The 18,045-nt window shown below is 39.9% G+C and overlaps 1 protein-coding gene across 1 annotated transcript in view; it reads left to right on the top strand.

Moving 5' to 3' along the window:
* prdm5 (PR domain containing 5) overlaps positions 1–18,045 on the top strand; it is a 97,795-nt gene that overhangs the window by 49,278 nt on the left and 30,472 nt on the right. The window contains exon 13 of the mRNA XM_061888940.1: positions 4,098–4,191. Within this exon, the coding sequence (XP_061744924.1) occupies positions 4,098–4,191 (94 nt within the window). The remainder of the gene's footprint in view (positions 1–4,097; positions 4,192–18,045) is intronic.

Below are 18,045 nucleotides of genomic sequence, written 5' to 3'. Positions count from 1 at the left end.
CAAAACATAAAACTTATAATCGACAGTTAAATCTGAATTTCAGTAGTGAATTAAGACTTAAGTGTTAAATAAAAATAAAAATGTAGGTCCAGGGTGTACCCCGTCTACCGCCCGATTGTAGCTGAGATAGGCGCCAGCGCCCCCCGCGACCCCAAAAGGGAATAAGCGGTAGAAAATGGATGGATGGATGGACATAATTTTAACACTTTTATGATTTTAGTGTGATTTTAAACAAAAAAGTGTAGTTGCTGCATAAATAATAATGAATCAATGTTGTTATGAAATATTGACATAGTTAAGGCTTATCGACAGAGAGTTTAGTGTTAAATTAAAATAACAAATGTATGACTTATTTTTAACACTTTTATGAATGAGGCCCTTTTGGATCCCTGACAATTTTATTGGGATTTAAAACACAAAAGTGTTGTTGCTCCAAAAATAATAATGAATCAATTAGGTTATGAATTATTAACATATGTAAGGCTTCAATTCCTTCACATTAAATTAGAGTTTGGGGGTAAAATATAGCATATTTTGTGTGTTTGCAATATGAAAAACTACGTTTTCTATGACAAAAATGGCATAAATAAACAAACAAAACATAAAACTTATAATCGACAGTTAAATCTGAATTTAAGTAGTGAATTAAGACTTAAGTGTTAAATTAAAATAACAAAAGTATGACTTATTTTTAACACTTTTATGAATGAGGCCATTTTTGGATCCCTGACAATTTTATTGGGATTTAAAATACAAAAGTGTTGTTGCTCCAAAAATAATAATGAATCAATGTTGTTATGAATTATTAACATATGTAAGGCTTCAATTCCTTCACATTAAATTAGAGTTTGGGGGTAAAATATAGCATATTTTGTGTGTTTGCAATATGAAAAACTAAGTTTTCTATGACAAAAATGGCATAAATAAACAAACAAAACATAAAACTTATAATCGACAGTTAAATCTGAATTTAAGTAGTGAATTAAGACTTAAGTGTTAAATAAAAATAAAAATGTGGGACATAATTTTAACACTTTTATGATTTTAGTGGGATTTTAAACAAAAAAAGTGTAGTTGCTGCATAAATAATAATGAATCAATGTTGTTATGAAATATTGAAATAGTTAAGGCTTATCAACAGAGAGTTAAGTGTTAAATTGAATTAACAAATGTATGACTTATTTTTAACACTTTTATGAATGGGGCCCTTTTGGATCCCTGACAATTTTATTGGGATTTAAAACACAAAAGTGTTGTTGCTCCAAAAATAATAACGAATCAATGATCAAATGACACACAAGTTTTTTTGGGGGGTAAAAATTCCATATTTTGTGTGTTTGCAATATAAAAAAACTATAAGTTTTCTATGACAAAAAGGGCAATAAAACATAAGAAAAAATACAAACTTATAATAGACAGTTAGATTTGAAGTTGATCTAAAGACTTCAGTGTTAAAAAAAAAATAAAAATGTAGGACTCATCTTTAACACTTTTATGAATAAGGCTATTGGATCCCTGGGAATTTTAGTGGGATTTAAAACAAAAAAGTGTCGTTGCTCCATAAATAATAATGAATCAATGTTGTTATGAATTATTGACATATTTAAAGCTTCAATTACTTCACACCAAATAAGTATTTTGAGCGTAAAAGATAGAATATTTTGTGTGTTTGCAATATAAAAAAACTATGTTTTCTCTGACAAAAAGGGCAAAGACTAACAAACAAAACATAAAACGTATCACAGTTAGATCTGAAGTTGATGTAGAGACTTAAGTGTGAAATTAGAATAACAAATGAATGACTGATTTTTTTACACTTTTGGATCCCTTATAATTTTATTGGGATTTAAAACAAAAAGTGTCGTGGCTGCATAAATAATAATGAATCAATGTTGTTATGAATTATTGACATATTTAAGTCTTCAATTACTTCACACCAAATAAATATTTTGGGGGCAAAAGATTGCATATTTTGTGTGTTTGCAATATAAAAAAAACTATATGTTTTATATGGCAAAAAGGGCATAAACAAACAAAAAATAAAACTTATAACTGTTAGATCTGAAGTTGATCTAGAGACTTAAGTGTTAAAATTAAAATAACAAAAGTATGACTTACTTTTGCCCTGCGATGAGGTGGCGACTTGTTCAGGGTGTAAACCGCCTTCCGCCCGATTGTAGCTGAGATAGGCACCAGCGCCCTCCACGACCCGAAAGGAAATAAGCGGTAGAAAATGGATCGATGGATGACTTATTTTTAACACTTTTATGAATGAGGCCATTTTGGATCCCTGACAATTTCAGTGGGATTTAAAACAAAAAAGTGTCGTTGCTGCATAAATAATAATGAATCAATGTTGTTATGAATTATTGATATCACCATCCATCCATTTTCTACCGCTTATTCCCTTTGGCGTCGCGGTGGGTGCTGGAGCCTATCTCAGCTACAATCGGGCGGAAGGCAGTTTACACCCTGGACAAGTCGCCACCTCATCGCAGTTATTGACGTATTTAAGGCTTCAATTACTTCACACCAAATAAGTATTTTGGGGGTAAAAGATTGGATATTTTGTGTGGTTGCAATATAAAAAACTACGAGTTTTCTATGACAAAAAGGGCATAAACAAACAAACAAACAAACAAAAACATAAAACTTATAACAGGTAGATCTGAAGTTGATCTACACCAGGGGTGCCCATTACGTCGATCGCGAGCTACCAGTCGACCGCGGGGGGTGTGTCAGTCGATCTCCAGCCAGGCTTTTAAAAAAAAATAGACCTAAAAATGAGTGATCATCAATCTTCACCAAGACGTCACTTAAATGACATTCACGGTACCGGAGGGTCTTGTGAGATGACGCTGGCTGCTGCAAGATCATTATTATGAAAATATGACCGAGAGGAAGGCGAGAAACACTTTTTATTTCAACAGACTCTCGCGCCGTACCTTCCGTCAAAACTCTAAAGGCCGACTGCACATTTCCTATCTTCACAATAAAAGCCCTGCTTCATGCTGCCTGCGCTAACTAAATACAGAGTCTCGGAAAACTGGCGTGCACAAGCGATCCCTCAGAAAGCTGGCGTGCACATCACTTGTGCACGCCAGCTTTCCGAGACTCTTATTTTGTTAGCGCAGGCAGCATGAAGCAGGGCTTTTATTGTGAAGATAGGAAATGTGCAGTCGGCCTTTAGAGTTTTGACGGAAGGGACGGCGCGAAAGTCTGTTGAAATAAAAAGTGTTTCTCGCCTTCCTCTCTGTCATTTTTTCATAATAATGAACTGGCAGCAGCCAGCGTCATCTCACAAGACCCTCGGGTGCCGTGAATGTCAATCAAGCAAGCTACGGAATTTGCCGCCAATGTTTTTCTTGTAAAGTGTATGGAAGCTGGATGAATTAGATGCCAAAAACCAACCACTTTCATGTGGTATTGTACAGAAAGGACAACTTTTTTTCTCCTCCATTTGAAAATGTGGGCGTTATCATCATTACTGTCTGATTCCAATCAATGCAAGTCATCAGAATCAGGTAATACACCAACTTAAATTCTTGTCTTTGTGAAAGAAAGACATCTATATGTGTTACACATGCTTGTATTATCATTAAACACATTTAACTTGTTTACAAAAATGTCTCTTTCATAAATAAATAAATATAAATGATATATATAAATGAGGTAGATCCCCTCGAGTTGGTCAATTGAAAAGTAGCTCGCCTGCAGAAAAAGTGTGGGCACCCCTGATCTAGAGACTTAAGTGTTAAAATAAAATAACACATATAGGATTTATTTGAACACTTTTATGAATGAGGCCCTTTTGGATCCATTAGAATTTTAGTAGCATTTAAAACAAAAACCTGTTGCTCCAAAAATAATAATGAATCAATGTTGTTATGAAATATTGACATATTTAAGGCTTCAATGACTTCGCACCGAATATTACACTCTGAAAATTATTTGGGGGGAACTATTGCACAGTTTGTGTTTCTGCCATAAAAAAAGTTTTCTAGACATCCACAGGTTGAGTTGTAGCTACAGTAATTCTCGTGTGAGGTGGAAAATCACTTTTTCTCTCCAACTGTGTGGCCTCTCGGCGTCTGCAGACGCACACGGGCGAGAAGGAGAAGATCTGTCCCTACTGCGGACAGAAGTTTGCCAGCAACGGCACGCTGAGGGTCCACATCCGCAGCCACACAGGTCAGTGACACAACCACCCAGTTTATTTAGAGACTTCCACAAGCTCTTTGTTGGTCAGGACCAGGGATGGATATTGTTTGGATTGTATCCATACTAATGCTGACCCCCATGTTCTTATTTATCAACACTTATCAATACTTAATGTAATTGGTGTCAAAGAAAATGGGAAAAAATGCATTTTTAATTAGCACAAGAGGTTGTAGACCAGCAACATTATGTAACATCTCACTGCAGGGAAGTCTTTTCAAGTCTTAAAGGGTGTGACTAGTCGGGTCCAGACAGAATGTACCTGCAAACCCCAAAAGCAGTGAAGTTGTCACGTTGTGTAAATGGTAAATAAAAAGAGAATACAATGATTTTAAAATCCTTTCTAACTTATATTCAATTGAATAGACTGCAAAGACAAGATATTAAATTTTTTTTTGCAAAAAATCATGAACTTAGAATTTAATGGCAGCAACACATTGCAAAAAAGTGGTCAGAAGGGCATTTTTACCAGTGTGTTACATGGCCTTTCCTTTTAACAACACTCAGTAAAGGTTTGGGAACTGAGGAGACACATTTTTGAAGTTGAATTATTTCCTATTCTTGCTTGATGTACAGATTAAGTTGTTCAACAGTCTCCCTTCTCATATTTTAGCCTTCACACATTTTCAATGGGAGACAGGTCTGGACGAAGCCACGCTGTTGTTACACGTGGCTTGGCATCGTCTTGCTGAAATAAGCAGGGGCGTCCAAGATAACGTTGCTTGGATGATGACATATGTTGCTCCAAAAGCTGTATGTACCTTTCAGCATTAATGGTGCCTTCACAGATGTGTAAGTTACCCATGCCTTGGGCACTAATACACCCCCATACCATCACACATGCTCCAGCCTATCTTGCCGATTGTATTGTACCATATGTCCCGGCAAGAAATCTGCGCTCAAAGGACTCCGGCTTATTAGTGATTCCCAAAGCCCAAAAAAAGTCTGCGGGCTATAGAGCTTTTTCATTTCGGGCTCCAGTACTCTGGAATGCCCTCCCGGTAAAAGTTCGAGATGCCACCTCAGTAGAAGCATTTCAGTCTCACCTTAAAACTCATTTGTATACTCTAGCCTTTAAATAGACTCCCTTTTTAGACCAGTTGATCTGCCGTTTCTTTTCTTTTTCTCCTATGTCCCCCCCTCCCTTGTGGAGGGGGTCCGGTCCGATCCGGTGGCCATGTACTGCTTGCCTGTGTATCGGCTGGGGACATCTCTGCGCTGCTGATCCGCCTCCGCTTGGGATGGTTTCCTGCTGGCTCCGCTGTGAACGGGACTCTCGCTGCTGTGTTGGATCCGCTTTGGACTGGACTCTCGCGACTGTGTTGGATCCATTCTGAATTGAACTCTCACAGTATCACGTTAGACCCGCTCGACATCCATTGCTTTCCTCCTCTCCAAGGTTCTCATAGTCATCATTGTCACCGACGTCCCACTGGGTGTGAGTTTTCCTTGCCCTTATGTGGGCCTACCGAGGATGTCGTAGTGGTTTGTGCAGCCCTTTGAGACACTAGTGATTTAGGGCTATATAAGTAAACATTGATTGATTGATTGATTTTACACTTTGCGCCTAGAACAATTTGGATGGTTCTTTTCTTCTTTGGCCTGGAGGACACGACGTCCACAGTTTCCAAAAACAATTTGAAATGTGGGCTCGTCAGACCACAGAACACTTTTCCACTTTGCTTCAGTCCATGTTAGATGAGCTCAGGCCCAGCGAAGCCGGCAGCGTTTCTGGGTGTTGTTGATAAATGGCTTTTGCTTTGCAGAGTAGGGTTTTGACTTGCTTTTACAGATGTAGCGAGCAACTGTAGTTACTGACAGTGGTTTTCTGATGTGTCCTTGAGCCCATGTGGTGAAATCCTTTACACACTGTCGCTTTTTGGTGCAGTACCGCCTGAGGGATCAAAGGTGCGTAATATCATGGCTTACGTGCAGTGATTGTTCCAGATTCTCTGAACCTTTTGATGATATTACGGAGTGTAGATGGTGAAAGCCCTAAAATCCTTGCAATAGCTGGTTGAGAAATGTTGTTTTAAACTGTTGGGACAATTTGCTCACGCATTGGTTGACAAGTGGTGACCTCACTCTATCCTTGTTTGTTTCATGGAAGTTTCTTTTATACCCAATCATGGCACCCATCTGTTCCCAATTAGCCCGTTCACATGTGGGATGTTCCAAATAAGTGTTTGATGAGCATTCCTCAACTTTCTCAGTCTTTTTTGCCACTTGTGCCAGCTTTTTTGAAACATGTTGCAGGCATCAAATTCCAAATTAGCTAATATTTGCAAAAGATAAAGTTTTCCAGTTTGAATTTTAAGTATACAACTGCAGTTATGTTGCAAATATTACTGCGGTATGTTGCAAATATTACTTCAGGTGTGTTGCAAATATTACTGCAGTTATCTTGCGAATATTACTGCAGTTATGTTGCAAATATTACTGCAGTTGTGTTGCAAATATTACTGCAGTTATGTTGCAAATATTACTGCAGTTATGTTGCAAATATTACTTCAGTTGTGTTGCAAATATTACTGCAGTTATGTTGTAAATATTACTGCGGTTATGTTGTAAATATTACTGCGGTTATATTGCAAATATTACTGCAGTTATGTTACACATATTACTGTAGTTATGTTGCAAATATTACTGTAGTTGTGTTACAAATACTGCGGTTATGTTGCAAATATTACTGCAGTTATGTTACACATATTACTGCGGTTATGTTGCAAATATTACTGCAGTTATGTTACACATATTACTGCAGTTATGTTGCAAATATTACTGCAGTTATGTTGCAAATATTACTGCAGTTATGTTACACATATTACTGCAGTTATGTTGCAAATATCACTGCAGTTATATTGCAAATATTACTGCAGTTATGTTACACATATTACTGCGGTTATGTTGCAAATATTACTGCGGTTATGTTGCAAATATTACTGCGGTTATGTTGCAAATATTACTGCGGTTATGTTGCAAATATTACTGCAGTTGTGTTGTAAATATTACTGCAGTTATGTTGCAAATATTACTGCAGTTATGTTACAAATACTGTGGTTATGTTGCAAATATTACTGCCGTTATGTTGCAAATATTACTGCAGTTATGTTGCAAATATTACTGCACTTCTGTTACAAATACTGTGGTTATGTTGCAAATATTACCGCGGTTATGTTGCAAATATTACCGCGGTTATGTTGCAAATATTACTGCGGTTATGTTGCAAATATTACTGCAGTTGTGTTGCAAATACTGTGGTTATGTTGCAAATATTACTGCAGTTATGTTGCAAATATTACTGCGGTTATGTTGCAAATATTACTGCGGTTATGTTACACATATTACTGCAGTTATGTTGCAAATATTACTGCGGTTATGTTGCAAATATTACTGCAGTTATGTTGCAAATATTACTTCAGTTGTATTGCAAATATTACTGCAGTTATGTTGTAAATATTACTGCGGTTATGTTGTAAATATTACTGCGGTTATGTTGCAAATATTACTGCAGTTATGTTACACATATTACTGCAATTATGTTGCAAATATTACTGCAGTTATGTTACACATATTACTGCAGTTATGTTGCAAATATTACTTCAGTTGTGTTGCAAATATCACTGCAGTTATATTGCAAATATTACTGCAGTTATGTTGTAAATATTACTGCGGTTATGTTGTAAATATTACTGCGGTTATATTGCAAATATTACTGCAGTTATGTTACACATATTACTGTAGTTATGTTGCAAATATTACTGCAGTTGTGTTACAAATACTGTGGTTATGTTGCAAATATTACTGCGGTTATGTTGCAAATATTACTGCAGTTATGTTACACATATTACTGCAGTTATGTTGCAAATATTACTGCAGTTATATTGCAAATATTACTGCAGTTATGTTACACATATTACTGCGGTTATGTTGCAAATATTACTGCGGTTATGTTGCAAATATTACTGCGGTTATGTTGCAAATATTACTGCGGTTATGTTGCAAATATTACTGCAGTTGTGTTGTAAATATTACTGCAGTTATGTTGCAAATATTACTGCAGTTATGTTACAAATACTGTGGTTATGTTGCAAATATTACTGCCGTTATGTTGCAAATATTACTGCAGTTATGTTGCAAATATTACTGCACTTCTGTTACAAATACTGTGGTTATGTTGCAAATATTACCGCGGTTATGTTGCAAATATTACTGCGGTTATGTTGCAAATATTACCGCGGTTATGTTGCAAATATTACTGCGGTTATGTTGCAAATATTACTGCAGTTGTGTTGCAAATACTGTGGTTATGTTGCAAATATTACTGCAGTTATGTTGCAAATATTACTGCGGTTATGTTGCAAATATTACTGCAGTTGTGTTGCAAATACTGTGGTTATGTTGCAAATATTACTGCAGTTATGTTGCAAATATTACTGCGGTTATGTTGCAAATATTACTGCAGTTATGTTGCAAATATTACTGCGGTTATGTTGCAAATATTACTGCAGTTCTGTTACAAATACTGTGGTTATGTTGCAAATATTACTGCAGTTATGTTGCAAATATTACTGCGGTTATGTTGCAAATATTACTGCAGTTCTGTTACAAATACTGTGGTTATGTTGCAAATATTACTGCAGTTATGTTGCAAATATTACTGCGGTTATGTTGCAAATAGTATTGCGGTTATGTTGCAAATATTACTGCAGTTGTGTTGCAAATATTACTGCGGTTGTGTTGCAAATATTACTGCAGTTATGTTGCAAATATTACTGCAGTTTTGTTGCAAATAATACTGCAGTTATGTTGCAAATAATACTGCAGTTATGTTGCAAATATTACTGCAGTTATGTTGCAAATATTACTGCAGTTGTGTTCCAAAAGTTACTGCAATTATGTTGCAATATAGAAAACAACATAAAAAACTATCTACATTTAAATGCAGATAGTTTTTCCTTTCCTCTAGCGCTTACCCGTCTCAATAGAGCGCTGCCATGTTCATTAAAGTGGAAAGCGAGGCATTCCTGCGCGTCTCCTTACCAACCACACACACACACACACACACACACACACGCACGCACAACCCACAAGTGTGTCAATTTATTGCGTGTGTTTGCACACCTCTGAAAAGACACGCCGTAAAAAGAGACGTAAAAGTTGTCAGAGTCAAATAACGACTGTTAGTTTTCAGCGTGAAAGACTTTTAGGGCTGAACGTCGTCTTCTGTCCTCCTCACACACACACACACACACACACACGCACACACACACACACACACACACACGCACGCGCTCACACACACACACCACTGGGAGTGTGAGTCAAAGGTGTGAACTTTGACCCTCACTTTGTCACATGATCACTTCTACATTATAAATGTATTCAAACTATTTCATCATCAAGTTAGCGTCACAACCTTGGGTGTTTGCTAACACTTTGACAATGTTTACTACAGCTGTCACAAAAAATGTTTTTCAGATTAATTGCAATTCTTATTTGTAACGATTAAAAACATTGGGGCCCCATTGAGCCACATTTAAGCCACGTTAAGGCCACGTCAAGCCACATTGGGGCCACATTTTGACAGGACAGATTTGAAAAAATACAATTGATTTTTAATTTGTCCTGTCAAAATGTCGTCTTTATCAGACTAGTATAAACGTGCACCAATGTGGCTCAATGTGGCCCTAACGTTGCTCAAAGTGGCATCAATGTTGCTCAGTGTTGCTCAATGTGGCCCCAATGTGGCCTTAATGTGGCTCAATGTGGTCCCAATGTGACTTAAAGTGGCCCAAACGCAGTTCCAACGTGGCTCAATGTGGCCCCAAGTGGCTCAGTGTGGCACCAATGTGGCCCAAATGTGACCTAAATGTGGCTCATTGTGGCCCCAATGTGGCCTAAATGTGGCTCAATGTGGCCCTACTGTGGCCCTACTGTGGCTCCAATGTGGCTCAATGTGGCCCAATGTGGCTGAGTGTGGCGCCGAAGTGGCCCAAACGTGGCTTAATGTGGCTCAATGTGGCTCATTGTTGCCCATTGTGGCCCAAACGTGGATTAATGTGGCCCCAGTGTGGCTCAATGTGGCCCCAATGTGACTCAATGTGGCTCATTGTTGCCCAATGTGCTCCCAATGTGGCCCAAACGTGGCTTAAGTGGCCTCAAGTGGCCCCACTGTGGCTCCAATGTGGCCCCAATGTGACCCAATGTGGCTCAATGTGGCCCCAAGTGGCTCGGTGTGGCCCAAATGTGGCTCAAAGTGGCCCTACTGTGGCCCAACATGGCTCAGTGTGGCCCCAATGTGGCCTCAACGTGGCCCTACTGTGGCTCCAATGTGGCTCAATGTGGCTCATTGTGGCTCAGTGTTGCCCCACTGTGGAACCAAAGTGGCCCAAATGTGGCTTAATGTGGCTCATTGTGGCCCAAACATGGATTAATGTGGCCCCAGTGTGGCCCCAATGTGGCTCAATGTGGCCCCAATGTGACTCAATGTGGCTCATTGTTGCCCAATGTGGCTCAAACGTGGCTCAATGTGGCCACAATGTGGCCCAATGTGGCCCAAACGTGGCTCAATGTGACTTAACGTGGCCCAAACGTGGCTTAATGTGGCCTCAAAGTGGCCCCACTGTGGCTCCAATGTGGCCCCAATGTGGCTCAGTGTGGCCCCAATGCGGCGCCAAATTGGCCCAAATGTGGCTTAATGTGGCTCATTGTGGCCCATTGTCGCCCCAATGTGGACCAAACGTGGCTTAACGTGGCCCTAATTTGGCTAAATGTGGGCTCAATGTGGCTCAATGTTCCCCATGTCATTCAATGTGGCCCCAATGTGATTCAATTTGGCCCCAATTTGGCCTCAATGTGGCCCCAATGTCAGCTCAATGTGGCCCCAATGTCGGCTCAATGTGGCCCCAATGTGGCTAATGGGGTTTAATGTGGTCCCAGTGTGGCCCCAATGTGGCTCAATGTGGGCTCACTTTGGCCCCAATGTGCTCAAAGTGGCCCCGATGTTGCTCAATGTGGCTCAATGTTCCCCATGTCATTCAATGTGGCCCCAATGTGATTCAATTTGGCCTCAATGTGGCCCCAATGTCAGCTCATTGTGGCCCCAATGTGGCTAATGGGACACATTGGGACGGCGTGGCGCAGTGGGGAGAGTGGCCGTGCGCAACCCGAGCGTCCCTGGTTCAATTCCCACCTAGTACCAACCTCGTCACGTCCGTTGTGTCCTGAGCAAGACACTTCACCCTTGCTCCTGATGGGTGCTGGTTGGCGCCTTGCATGGCAGCTCCCTCCATCAGTGTGTGAATGTGTGTGTGAATGGGTAAATGTGGAAGTAATGTCAAAGCGCTTTGAGTACCTTGAAGGTAGAAAAGCGCTATACAAGTACAACCCATTTATCATTTATTTAATGGGGTTTTATGTGGTCCCAGTGTGGCCCCAATATGGCTCAATGTGGGCTCACTTTGGCCCCAATGTGGCTCAAAGTGGCCCCGATGTTGCTCAATGTTCCCCATGTCGTTCAATCTGGCCCCATTGTGGCCCCGATGTAGTCCCAATATGGCCCCAATTTGGCCTCAATGTGGCCACAATTTGGCCTCAATGTGGCCCCAATGTCGGCTCAATGTGTCCCCAATGTGGCTCAATGTGGTTTAATGTGGTCCCAGTGTGGCCCCAATGTGGTTCAAAGTGGGCCAAATGTTTCTCAATGTGGCCCCTAATGTGTCTCAACGTGGCCCAAATCTGGCTCAATGTGATGGTATAGTTCGGTTGGTAGAGCGGCCATGCCAGCAACTTGAAGGTTGCAGGTTCAATCCCCGCTTCCGCCATCTTAGTCACTGCCGTTGTGTCCTTGGGCAAGACACTTTACCCACCTGCTCCCAGTGCCACCCACACTAGTTTAAATGTAAAAAAAAAATAGATATTGGGTTTCACTATGTAAAGCGCTTTGAGTCACTAGAGAAAAAGCGCTATATCAATATAATTCACTTCACTAGTGTGGCCCCCAAGTCATGTGTTGCATAAAGTGCCCAACAAGCACACTTTGGGCTCGCAGACAAACATTTCAGGGCTGTTCTGCTCAAAAGGAGCCGGGGATTTTAGCCAAGTGACATCCTGTCATTCTCTGCCATCAGGTGTCACTCGGTGTGGTCTCCATCTTTGTCAACAGCTTTATGTGTGTGTGTGTGTGTGTGTGTGTGTGTGTGTGTGTGTGTGTGTGTGTGTGTGTGTGAATGTAAAGCAGTGATTGTATTTATGTGCAAAAAACAAAGGGGAGGAATGCTGGGGGAGGGGTGGGAGCCTAGGGGGACACCCCAAAGGAAGAAAGAGAGAAAAGAACCCTCCAAGAAAGCATCCAGCCACACGACCCTTGACCCCCACTGGCTGTAAATCTGTCCTTGTTCTATAGGTGTGTGTGTGTGTGTGTGTGTGTGTGTGTGTGTGTGTGTGTGTGTGTGTGTGTGTGTGTGTGTGTGTGTTGTGAGACAGGAGGAAGTTGTGGGGAGGACCTCCAGCTGAGGTGAAGATCTTGATGGTGTTTGGACAGGAAGAAGCCAGCCTTGATTATTTACCTGCCAAACAGTGGGTGAGGACCCCCCCCGGGTCTGCAGCGGTGGAGATGACAGACCCAGGGACATAAATCCCCGACTGTATATTTAGCCGGGATCCGGTTCCCTTTTAATCTTCTCCGATCACGCTCCGCTCCAACAAATTAGCCGCGGTGGCGCGGGAGGCCGCCGAGCTCTCAGGGAGCGGCCCGCGATGAGATCACCAACGAGCCGTAAAATGTCAGCTGTCAGAAAGCCGGAGCGGCGACCTTGTGGAGCTGGCTGGTCTTGATGGATCCTCCCATCCCTGCTAAGTCCACGTCACACGCACCCACTGCACGCTAAGTCCTTCTGACATCAGTGGAAAAGAACAAACCGAGCGGGTGTGCAACCTCAAACATGATTTGTGCACTCCCCCCCGGTGCTAACCTAGCATTTATCTGGGCCGGACTCTGGGACAGACGTCGGGGCACTCGGGAACGGAACCCACGCTCTCCAGAAAAAACTGTTCCCAGTGCCCCTTTTTGGAAAGCTTTCATGGTGACTTCAAAGTGGATTGAAATAGCTTCAGACGTCTGCTGCTTTTCTGCGGCCCGAGCAGGTATCAGGCGGGCGGCAATAAAACACCATGTGGATGACGTTCAGTTCTTGGTCCAGGACTTGGTCATGGCTGCCAGTTTGGAGGACACACCGCGAGGGATGACCAAAGTAAATACACCTGCTAACGTTAGCTTCTTGCAGAAATATTCTCCACACTTTGACGCATCATAGCTCTCAGATAACACCTGTCCCCACTCATGCGGTTTTTTTAGCATACGGCTGGGGAGTTTATGAAAACCAGTAGTCCTCTAGCACCTCCTGTACCACTGGTGAGTTTTTAAACCGGTGGTCCTTTAGCACCTCCTGTACCACTGATGTTTTTAAGAACCAGTAGTTCTTTAGCATCTTTCTGTACCACTGGTGAGTTTTTGAGAACCAGTAGTCCTTTAGTGTCTTTCTGTACCACTGACGTTTTTGAGAACCAGTATTTCTTTAGCATCTTTCTGTACCACAGGTGAGTTTTTGAGAACCAGTAGTCCTTTAGCACCTCCTGTACCACTGATGTTTTTAAGAACCAGTAGTTCTTTAGCATCTTTCTGTACCACTGGTGAGTTTTTGAGAACCAGTAGTCCTTTAGTGTCTTTCTGTACCACTGACGTTTTTGAGAACCAGTATTTCTTTAGCATCTTTCTGTACCACAGGTGAGTTTTTGAGAACCAGTAGTCCTTTAGCACCTCCTGTACCACTGATGTTTTTAAGAACCAGTAGTTCTTTAGCATCTTTCTGTACCACTGGTGAGTTTTTGAGAACCAGTAGTCCTTTAGTGTCTTTCTGTACCACTGACGTTTTTGAGAACCAGTATTTCTTTAGCATCTTTCTGTACCACAGGTGAGTTTTTGAGAACCAGTAGTCCTTTAGCACCTCCTGTACCACTAATGTTTTTAAGAACCAGTAGTTCTTTAGCATCTTTCTGTACCACTGGTGAGTTTTTGAGAACCAGTAGTCCTTTAGTGTCTTTCTGTACCACTGACGTTTTTGAGAACCAGTATTTCTTTAGCATCTTTCTGTACCACAGGTGAGTTTTTGAGAACCAGTGGTCCTTTAGCATCTTTCTGTACCACTGATGTTTTTAAGAACCAGTAGTTCTTTAGCATCTTTCTGTACCACTGGTGAGTTTTTGAGAACCAGTAGTCCTTTAGTGTCTTTCTGTACCACTGACGTTTTTGAGAACCAGTATTTCTTTAGCATCTTTCTGTACCACAGGTGAGTTTTTGAGAATCAGTAGTCCTTTAGCATCTTTCTGTACCACTGGTGAGTTTTTGAGAACCAGTAGTCCTTTAGCGTCTTTCTGTATCACTGATGTTTTTGTGAACCAGTACTCCTTTAGCACCTCCTGTACCACTGATGTTTTGAGAACCAGTAGTCCTTTAGCATCTTTTTGTACCACTGGTGAGTTTTTGAGAACCAGTAGTTCTTTAGCATCTTTCTGTACCACTGGTGAGTTTTTTAGAACCAGTAGTCCTTTAGCGTCTTTCTGTACCACTGATGTTTTTGAGAACTAGTAGTCCTTTAGCGTCTTTTTGTACCACTGATGTTTTTGAGAACTAGTAGTCCTTTAGCGCCTCCTGTACCACTGATGTTTTTGAGAACCAGTTGTCCTTTAGGGTCTTTCTGTACCACTGATGTTTTTGAGAATCAGTAGTCCTTTAGCGCCTCCTGTACCATTGATGTTTTTGAGAATCATTAGTCCTTTAGCGCCTCCTGCACCACTGATGTTTTTGAGAACCAGTATTCCTTTAGCGTCTTTTGTACCACTGATGTTTTTGAGAACCAGTAGTCCTTTTGGCGCTCTACCTTCCACATTTTTCATCCAATGCAAACCGTTCCAACTTCAAACTGTTAAGCCTATTGGGGAATCGCGGGATTTTCCTTGACAAATTCCAAAAATTCCCAGATTTCCCCAAATTGGACTAAATAACATAGTGACTGAAACAGATATGTGTAAATAATGTCATTAACTAGATGAACCCTCTGTGGCTATGAAGTGAACACTAGTAAAGTCATAAATACTGTATAAAGTTGGCTAACCCATGTTGTTCCTGTAGATGTGAACACAAGTTGTAATTACTGTAGTGACTAAATAACATAGTGAACGAAACGGAAAAAGTAATGTGTAAATATTGTCAATAACTAGATGAACCATCTGTGGCTGTGGAGTTAACACTAGTAAGGTTGTAAATACTGTACATAGTAGGCTAACCCATGTGGTTCCTGTGGATGTGAACACAAGTTGTAATTACTAAATAACATAGTGACTAAAACAGACAAAATAATGTGTAAATGATGTTAATTACTAGAGGAACCATCTGTAACTGTTAAGTGAACTCTAGTAAGGTTGTAAATACTGTATAGAGTCGGCTAACCCATGTTGTTCCTGTGGATGTGAACACAAGTTGTAATTACAGTTGTGACTAAATAACATAGTGACTGAAACTGATAAAGTAATGTGTAAATAATGTCAATAACTAGATGAACCATCTGTGGCTGTGAAGCAAACATTAGTAAGGTTCTATATACTAACAATTTTTTTGTATTTGTTTTTAAATCAATCCAACAAACCAATAAACAGCAAAACCATAACAAGGCAATCCAATTCCAAAACCAAACCTGACACAGCAACACTCAGAACTGCAATAAACAGAGCAATTGAGAGGAGACACAAACACGACACAGAACAAACCAAAAGTAGTGAAACAAAAATGAATATTATCAACAACAGTATCAATATTAGTTATAATTTCAGCATAGCCGTGATTAAAAATCCCTCATTGACATTATCATTAGACATTTATAAAAATAAAAAAAAAAGAACAATAGTGTCACAGTGGCTTACACTTGCATTGCATCTCATAAGCTGGACAACACACTGTGTCCAATGTTTTCACAAAGATAAAATAATTCATATTTTTGGTTCGTTTAATAGTTATAATAAATTTACATTATTGCAATCAGTTGATAAAACATTGTCCTTTACAATTATAAAAGCTTTTTTAAAAAAATCTATTACTCTGCTTGCATGTCAGCAGACTGGGGTAGATCCTGCTGAAATCCTATGTATTGAATGTATAGAGAAGTGAAGTGAATTATATTTATATAGCGCTTTTTCTCTAGTGACTCGAAGCGCTTTACATAGTGAAACCCAATATCTAATTTTTACATTTAAACCAGCGAACACGAGTAAGGTCATAAATACTGTGCAGAGTAGACTAACCCCTGTGGTTCCTGTGGATGTTAACACACGTTTTAATTACTGAATAATATAGTGACTAAAACACACAAAATAATGTAAAAATAATGTCAATAACGAGATGAACCATCTATGGCTGTGAAGTGAACACTAGTAAGGTTGTAAATGCTGTACAGAGTAGGCTAACCCATGTGGTTCCTGTGGATGTGAACCCAAGTTGTTCTTACTGTAGTGATTAAATAACATAGTGACTGAAACAGACAAAGTAATGTGTAAATAATGTCAATATCTAGATGAACCATCTGTGACTGTGAAGTGAACACTAGTAAGGTCGTAAATACTGTATGGAGTCGGCTAACCCATGTGGTTCCTGTGGTTGTGGAACACAAGTTTTAAGTACCAAATAATATATTGACTAGAACAGACAAAATAATGTAAAAATAATGTCAATAACGAGCTGAACCATCCGTGGCTGTGAAGTGAACACAAGTAAGGTCCTAAATACTGTGCATAATAGACTAACCCATGTGGTTCCTGTGGATGTGAACCCAAATTGTTCTTACTGTAGTGACTAAATGACATAGTGACTGAAACAGACAAAGTAATGTGTAAATAATGCCAATATCTAGATGAACCATCTGTGACTGTGAAGTGAACACTAGTAAGGTTGTAAATACTGTATGGAGTCGGCTAACCCATGTGGTTCCTGTGGATGTGGAACACAAGTTTTAAGTACTAAATAATATAGTTACTAAAACAGACAAAATAATGTAAAAATAATGTCAATAACGAGCTGAACCATCCGTGGCTGTGAAGTGATCACAAGTAAGGTCCTAAATACTTTGCAGAGTAGACGAACCCCTGTGGTTCCTGTGGATGTTAACACACATTTTAATTAGTGTATACTATAGTGACTAAAACAGACAAAATAGTGTAAAAATAATGTCAATAACGAGATGAACCATCCGTGGCTGTGAAGTGAACACTAGTTAGGTCCTAAATACTGTGCAGAGTAGACTAACCCCCTTGGTTCCTGTGGATGTTAACACATTTATTTAGTGTATACTATAGTGACTAAAACAGACAAAATTGTGTAAAAATAATGTCAATAACGACATGAACCATCTGTGGCTGTGAAGTGAACACGAGTAAGGTCGTAAATACTGTGCAGAGTAGACTAACCCCCTTGGTTCCTGTGGATGTTAACAAATTTTAATTAGTGTATACTATAGTGACTAAAACAGACAAAATTGTGTAAAAATAATATCAATAACGACATGAACCATCTGTGGCTGTGAAGTGAACACGAGTAAGGTCGTAAATACTGTGCAGAGTAGACTAACCCTCGTGGTTCCTGTGGATATTAACACACGTTTTAATTACTGAATAATATAGTGACTAAAACAGACAAAATAATGTAAAAATAATGTCAATAACGAGATGAACCATCTGTGGCTGTGAAGTGAACACTAGTAAGGTCGTAAATACTGTACA

This window comes from Nerophis ophidion, linkage group LG26, assembly GCF_033978795.1.
Source record: "Nerophis ophidion isolate RoL-2023_Sa linkage group LG26, RoL_Noph_v1.0, whole genome shotgun sequence".
NCBI lineage: Eukaryota > Metazoa > Chordata > Actinopteri > Syngnathiformes > Syngnathidae > Nerophis > Nerophis ophidion.
This window is presented reverse-complemented; position numbering and strand designations above follow the sequence as displayed.